The 8,330-nt window shown below is 35.0% G+C and overlaps 1 protein-coding gene across 1 annotated transcript; it reads left to right on the top strand.

The window, feature by feature from the left end:
• Positions 1-184: 184 nt before the first annotated feature.
• On the top strand, positions 185-4,381 carry LOAG_10573 (hexokinase; the record flags this gene model as incomplete). The annotated part of the gene is made up of 10 exons (XM_003146094.2): positions 185-350; positions 439-584; positions 724-939; positions 1,051-1,160; positions 1,379-1,496; positions 1,730-1,803; positions 1,994-2,149; positions 2,439-2,578; positions 2,818-2,954; positions 3,093-4,381. The coding sequence occupies 10 exons, from the start codon at positions 185-187 to the stop codon at positions 3,171-3,173; spliced, it is 1,344 nt and encodes a 447-aa protein (XP_003146142.1). The 3' UTR covers positions 3,174-4,381.
• Positions 4,382-8,330: the final 3,949 nt, after the last annotated feature.

Here is an 8,330-nt window from a genome sequence, read left to right as displayed (position 1 = left end):
TATATATATTATATATATATATATATATATGTATATGATTTCAAGGTACTAGGAGGATAATTATTGACTTGAAGTATTTCTCCTCCTTGACGTCGTTCGTCAGTAGTATTTTCTTTGAAAGCTCAATTCACAATTTTTTCCAAATTAATGTTGTGAGAGGATAAAAGAGTGCTAGCAAATTAGAATGGAGATTACTTGTACTGAGGATGTATTTTATTTCCAGGATGGAATACTGCATGAAATTAGTGAAAAAATACAGAAGGAATTTGTTCAAGGTCTCAAAGGTGGTTCCTCGAAATCATCGATTGCGATGTTGCCTTCTTTCATCCCTGCATTACCGGATGGAAATGGTTGGTTGATGATCCTGTAAGGTGGTATAAAAAACTTGCATCATTTTTTTTTACTTTTTCTAAATGTTCTTTTTTTTTGTAATTTCAGAGATAGGTAAATATGTTGCAATTGACATGAGTGGGAGAAATCTACGTATTATGTTACTAACGTTGAAAGGAAGCAACCAAGAACCAGAACAGATTAACCATAATTATGTTTTTCCAGCTTCTGTTATGAAAGGAACTGGAGATCAGGTCCATTTTTTCGTTTTCAAGATTTTGTGCTATTTTGTGCTTATTCGTAAACTGTTAAATCTTCAGACATGTAACTTTTGTACTGCACTTACTAGCAGGTTCCTGACGTTATATTTCAAACCATATTTTATTGTTTTAGCTGTTCACATTCATAGTCAATTGCTTGATGAAATTTCTCAACGAAGTGAATCTTCTAAATGCTTCGCTCCCAGTCGGTTTCGTTTTTTCCTACCCGTGCGAGTTACTTTCGATACGTTCAGCGCGACTGCTTTGGTGGACAAAAGACTTTGATATAAAGGATTGCTTGCAAAAAGATGTAGTCAAACTTCTGGAAGAAGCTCTCGAATTAAATATGGTTTGTTTATTCCGCAACTGTGTGTGGTCTTTTACTTTTAATTATCTATTTCCCGTTAAAATGTCGGAATTTCATTTATACAGACTGTCGAAATTCACTTCCATGTTTCAGCTAACAAATGTGAAAATTGAAGTCGTAATGAATGACACCGTCGGTCAGTTAGCTGCGACTGCTTACAAGTACGGTCAAGAATGCATAATTGGTATTGTTATTGGATATGGGTAATTTTTGTCTTGCTTTAGTTGAATTTCCTTCATTATTGTTCGCAAGCATGGAAACTATTTGACGACAAAGAGCATATGAGTAGGGTGTAGTGCTTACGTTATTTACACAGAAATAAACGCAAGTAATTTTCCATGTTTAATTTGTTAGGATCCTCAAAAAAGAATGGAGGATGAAGACAAAAAGAGTTGGATTGTGTATATTTTTTAATTTTTAGTTGTAATTCATCATATTTGGAAAATACTGCAAGGATCGAGAAATTTAATGCTGCGGCTTCTGGATATAAATTTGACAAAATGGTGGTTGTTACTGAGTGGGAAGAATTTGGTGAAAAGGTATTCTAGAACTTTGAACTTTTGTCTCTGAAAATTTGCAGTATTCTTTATTGTTTAACAATAACGGTGTCGATTGTTGTTTGAAGAATAAAATAACATGAAATGCTAAAATTTATTTATCATATTATTGCGTTTTGCTGTAAGCTTTTAAAGTCATGGAATTCTTTTTCCCTGTATTTATAGTGATGAATGGAGCAGTTAAATTAGCATCACAAATTGAATGAATATTATAGGGTGAATTAAATGCTATTTTAACGCAGTTCGATCGGGATATTGACGAAGTATCGGTTCATAAAGGCAAACAAATGTAAGCATTGTTTTTGTAAAGTGAGCAACATAAGTCTGCTTATTACTGTTAAATGGCATAAATATATCTTTAAATATTAAACAGGATGAAAATCTCTACGGTGATTGAGCTTGTAAGCCTTCATGGTTTAATTATGTTTTTTGGAAAATTTCAGAAGAAAAAGTGGTACATAGGCTCCATTTATTTGCAGGATTGATAAGTTAACTGGAGCATTATATCTAGGCGAGTTGGTACGCCGTATCCTCATGCAGTTTACATTAGATGGGCATTTGTTCAGTGGAAAACCTTGTGAAAAACTGGATGAAGTGGATTCCTTTCCAACTAAATACATTTCTGAAATTTTGAGGCAATTTTCTTTATTTTCCTCTACTGCTGTAGAGCAAAAAATTTGGATTGTCATTATATGTTCTCAACAGTTTTGATTACTGTTGAGAATGTGGTATAGTCGAAGAATGTCGTTTACGTTTCAGGAAAGTTAATTTTTAACGCCTATAGCAACAGATGGAGCACTGGAAAGAATTCCTGTCCAGCGCTATGAACCCTGCAAAGTGGTACCTAAATAGATCAATTAAATGATCTGTATAGTAATGTAAAATGATGTTGTGGTAATTCCTTGTATATGAATGGATTTTCAGAGATGAGGAAGGGAGTTTTAAAATTTGTCGGCGGATATGTGATGAACTTGATGCACCTAGTCATTGTACGGCTGATTATGAAATCATCCACGAAGTCTGCCACGCGGTGTCTCAGAGATCTGCTGCTATTGTTGCTGCTGGTTTGATATTACTTTCGCATGTTTTATGTTAAAGTTTGCACTCGCAGATTTTTATGGATATGTGCTTGTGACTAAAATAATAGTCTGATCGGAAACGAGTTTTCTCGCATAGATTAGGATTGAAAATAGTGCCAACAAACCGCGTAACGAATACAGTCTTCTTTTAAAAACAAAATAAAGATTCGGTTTAAAAAATCAGTGTCACCAAATAATACGCTTTTATACGAATGAATTTTCAGCAATTGCAGCGTTATTACGCCATGTTAATCAAAGCATCATAAAAATAGGAGTAGGTGGCGCATTAGTGCAGTTTCATCCGACTTATCTCTCATTACTGGAGAGCAAACTGCATGATTTCGCTCCAGTGAATATCAAGGTTTGTTTTATTTGCAAAATTTTGCCTTAACTTCATAAGAAATAGTTTGAAAAATATTAATCATAGGATGAAGAGCACACAGATGTCGAGTAGGATTGCTCAGATGTTTTACATAAGTGTTACAATATATTGTTTCAGTGGGAGTTGGTACCAGCAGATGAGGGTAGCGCTAAAGGTGCTGCTATAGTCGCTGCAGTAGCTGAAAAAATGGGACTTTGAATGGAAAAGTTCCGATGCTTTGAAGGAGCTGTGGGAACATGACATTCTTCCCTAATGTACTCAGTATCTTTATCTAATTAATTTATCCTATTTTTTCGTCTTTTCAATGTTTTCACCGTTGTTGACTTCAGATATGCAGTAATGGTAATGTTTGGTCGTCTTGTCTGAATTAGGGGCGGTGAAATGAGCTTTCCAAGTAATATTTACTGAATTTCATGTTCTCTGAATTCTGCAGTAGTAGCTTCCCGGTGCTCATTTAGTAGATTTATTTAGTGCACATTGTCATCATCAGGAAAAAGAAACAAATATTTATTTTTTGAAATATTTTACTTCACTATAACACATATACGTGCGGTACATGTAACTTAAATGATTCGACTTTATCCTCTCGGATAGGTATGATTTCTAGATTGTAAATGTTGATTAAAGTTGAAAAGATGTTACTTGGATTTGCTGTTCTCAGTTCGTTTTTGTTAAAGTGCTAGTAGAGTATTTTTGCTTTGCTTTTTTTTTCTCATCTCGAATTTTTAGATCAAGTTCTTTTTGTAGGTACATTTCGGCTAAATGTGCAAAGCTTCTCATCCAAGCAATTTTGAATTCATAAAATTTAAGTGTATAATGATGAGCTATGTCAATCATAACTGCTGTAGGTTTTTATGCATGTATTTATGAAAGTATATTCCAACTAAGCAGGTGTGATTCGTGAATTGTTGCATCTGTAAGAATCGTTTATTTTAATTCATGGCACTACTGCCGACGTTTTCATGCATGATTCCTATGTAAATGCATGATGCACACTATATTATATATTCGTACACTGACATACTACCAATGTCTCCTGATTTCTGCGATCTGGTTATTTTGTTTTCTGGACTCAAGTTTCGAGATGTTATTAGCCTCTTATTGTCAAAATTAGTTTAAGAAAATTTATTTCACACGAAATCTTTTTTAGGTAAGACACTATTCAGCATATTTATATTCTTACTTTGCAACAAATTGGTTTATGGATACGTCTTCGATTTTTTTGTTAACTGTTGTACATTTGCCCCCGTTGTTTATTCTTGTTGTATCTGTGACTGTGGTAGCAACAGAAGGCGGATGACGGGTGGATGAGCAACATTCGGATTGAAATATTTCATATTTTGTTTTATTTTTATCTAAAGCCTTCCGGATTCGTTTGTTTACCAGATGTTTCAGCTTTGCGTCCGAAAAAAATTGCTCTTTTTTCTTTTTAATTTCTATTTGGAAAGTAGGATAATATGAATTCGATATATGCACCACTTACTGTTAATACCTACAATTTTCACCCATTCTTGGGTTCAAGTTTTGAACACTTGGTAAATGCTGGCATGTAGAGGGATCATTACATTGTTTCTAGTTTGTTTTATGTTAAATTGTGAATGTGTTATGTGCTTCATTGACTAAGTAGCAGTAATAAATTAAGTTCCTAGGTTCAATCGTACATGTAAGGCTGTGTGAATCATGGTTTGAAGTAATTTGAAATTCATATACGATAGAAGATCTCTACACCAATAGAGAGAGAAAGAGATTTTATTCTGATGTTGTATTAGTACGCTGATTAACCACAATACGCGAGCCATCATTGTTTCCGAACGCAGATATACACATACACAGGAATAGCAAAATGTAAATGCATATGTTGTAAGTTACGTAACCCCTGTGAAGCAATATTTTATATATGGGGGTGGGATGTAAATCTTTATAATAATTGTGATTTAGACTGACCAGGAATCTAGTGCACTGAGCAGTTTTTTTTTCAGATCATCCTTTTCTGATCCTATCTCATGTATCAATGCTGCCTTGCCTGTATTCTTAGCGGTTAACCAGATGTCCATTGTAAATTAAATTGTTGCCACGGTGTTTGTTATGTTAAAATGGATATTTGCATTGTGAAGGGAAGGAAGAAGTTCATCTGTTTTGTTTCTGAATACTGGTAAGTAACATCAACAACCACAACTTGATATCAATCAGGAAGGAAGTAGCAGATTGCGGCCATATGTACAAATTATTTGGATAACGCTTTCCTTAGACATCAGCTATACATCTTAACATACCAATTTTATCCATCTTCAGATTAAATCCCTAACAGAGATAGATGCTTCAGGATGGACTTCCCGCTTCCATTCTTCCTCTTCTATCTACATCCCCATATCCCATTCAGTTTATCCTCACTTCTTGTGATTGCGGGCTTTTTCTGTACCATATCGCGCTTCAGAAAAACTTCTATATTGGATGTGATAGCAGAAAAAATATTCTAAAAAAAGGTACCGATTACTGGACCCGCCCTAGAACTGTTTAGGTCTCTTTCCCCCAACTCCTACTTCACAATTGGTAGCGGCAAATGCTGCGCCAAATATTCAAGCCACGGGTTATAATAAGAACGAAATGAACATTGCTTTACTGAAGTTGAGGCCCATAGAACTGCAATCGATAACGTTCTTGAGTCTTCACCTTTGATCATTTCTTGATTGGGAAGTTTTACATGAGATGATTTTTCCACTGACAGGATATTTTCAAACATGCAAAGATATAAATTCATTAGCCAATAGTGTCATTAAGCAGGAGAAAAGGAGACAAACAGTACAATAGTCTTTGGAAGTTTTCTCGAAAAAAAAAAAAAGGTTTCCTTTAGAAGTAAGACAGTAATCATTTATGGGTTGGCAATTTTTCGGCAAACTTGTACGACTAAGTCCTTTTTCTCTTTATCATAAATCTCAAGAGATGTAATACGTTGCAAAACATATAGTTCAATTATGGTCTAAAATCTGAAACGACACCTCGCCCTACGGGAATTGTAGGCTGATAGGTTGATTTTGTTTCAATTATCTCGACCCTGAAGTCTGAAATTCCTTTGCAGCAGATTGAAGATACATAGGACAGTACGCATAATATATAACCTTCCCAAAAAAATTACTTGGCAAAAATTATTGTTATTCAGGAATAAAATAATCGTGGACAATATTTTTCTGTTTTTCTTTTTTTGGAATCGAAATGAGCCAATTTCTCGAAATACATTTGATAACAACGATGATCGGCTGCTTTTCATATATTTCAGATTGCAAATATTACCAGTCAAACATTTGGGCCAAATTATAATACATGATAGATTGAAGTGATATGTCATAAATAAAAAGTTATGGTAGAAATGTGAATACTTGTAGAGAAGATGTACGCGGTTTACCAAGCAATAATGCTAAATTTATCATTTATTCTACTTTTTTGATGATGAACAAAGAAGGGAGGAGTAGATCCAAGATCTTTGATTTATGCCCACTCAATATTACGATACGAAGTTGTGCATATCGCCAGTATCGTAGCTCGCCAATCATCCCGATTTGACATTGTAAGCCACGATACCTGCCACTGTCCTATCTCGGCCTTTTTTTCTTTTTTCTTTTTTTTTTAACTACATTGTCTGCTAATGAAAGAATCCTTCTGTTCGTTGAAATGTCTTCCTATTTATCTAACCAGGGAATAAGAGGGGTTGGTTTTTTCTGTCCTTTTTTAGAAACCAACGTAATGTGCTGACATTGTTTTATTTTCGTCTTCTTTCACATTTGCTCTCATTTGTTGCCAGCCATAAAGTCGTTGAGTCAAACTTAGAATTCATCCTTGGTCAATATCCTAACTTTCCGTCCAAGTTATGACATCTTGTGCCAATATCCTAACTCTCCGTCCAAGTTATGACATTTTGTCCATCCTAATCATTTCATTACCACTCATTTTGTAGAAATTTCTCTTATTTCCCACTTAGTTAATGTACAACTGATCATTTCCACGACTACATGACCAATTTACTGCGGGAGGTTTTTTAGTTACAAATACACAAATGCTTCATATTCATCTTCTGGAAAAAACTCACGATGCCAAAAGGTAATGTGTCCCAATTAATTCACCTACCTCTTAGGTTGCTGATGGCAAAAATAACGAATCTTGAAACTGCTAACATTCAGCAAGGTTTTGTTGTTAAATTTAAAGTTTTGAATATGTTCCATCATTTTCCCATATCATTCGACTTTGCCTTTCCAGCACTTCAATGACTTATTCCGATTGAATTTAGTAGGAATAATTTGGAACTTTTTCTCTCTTGAAATATTTTATATCCTTGCTTAATGAACTTAAGTAAGACTATAATCCTACGTAAAAGAACGTGGAAAAAGAATTACACGGACCGAAAACTTTCCTCAAATAAAAATCATATCCGCATAAATCACATGGTTTCGGTATAGTCGTTTCGCATGAAGACAGAAATTTATCAATTCCATCGCAATGGCTACTATTTAACTGAATAAATACTTTGGTACCATAATTCATCAAAAAATTCCTTAGAAGAAACTAGCCCCAAAAATTGAAGTTTATAAGCAACCACATATGACCGTTGACAAAATTTTCTCGTCGTAAAATTTCACTTTTTTTTCTTATCCTCCTTTTGCATCCAATTGGTATGTAACCGCGATGGAAACATCCAACCGATATGCAACAGAAGGTGAAGAATAATGTTTCTCTAATGGATGCAAGCAAAAGCATCACCTCATTAATGATAAAATATTGCAGGGAAAAATGGAAATGAGTGGGAAATAGTTGGTATTGTGAATAGAACATATACGGTGGCAATGAATGAGTAATACTGAAATGACCTTTCTAAGGGGTTTGTCACACTTATCTTTGCGTGAAAATTTAATGAGCTGAATAGCAAAACAAAATATTGAGAGAGATTGATGTGATTGAAATTAGAGATGAAAGTTCCACTGCTGATTGGAAAAATATTCCGTTCAGTCCGATGATATGCGATGATCGCTTACTGATGAAAGAGGAGGAGGGAGGGAGGAGAAGGGGAGGGGGGAGGGGGCAGTTAGGTGGTAGAGGGGGAAGGAAGCTGAACAACAGCTGCACATACAGGAGAAGAGGGCAGTGAAGTTAAGGCCGGACAAGAGAACTCTGTCGGGTCCCGTACATCAATCTCACCTTCATTTCTTCTGCTAGCTAGCTAACTTCAGCTCCTGATTCTCCTAACTATTACCAACTAGCATCATTCATTCCTGCCATCAAACCGATCACTACCAGCAACCATTTTACATCACCAACGGCTATTATAAAAAAAAAAAACTTAAGTTGTCGAGTATTGGCGGTGTTTGA

The sequence above is a fragment of the Loa loa genome (genome assembly GCF_000183805.2).
Source record: "Loa loa unplaced genomic scaffold supercont3.3, whole genome shotgun sequence".
NCBI lineage: Eukaryota > Metazoa > Nematoda > Chromadorea > Rhabditida > Onchocercidae > Loa > Loa loa.
The sequence above is the reverse complement of the archived record's forward strand: the minus strand, read 5'-3'. Positions and strand labels throughout refer to the sequence as shown.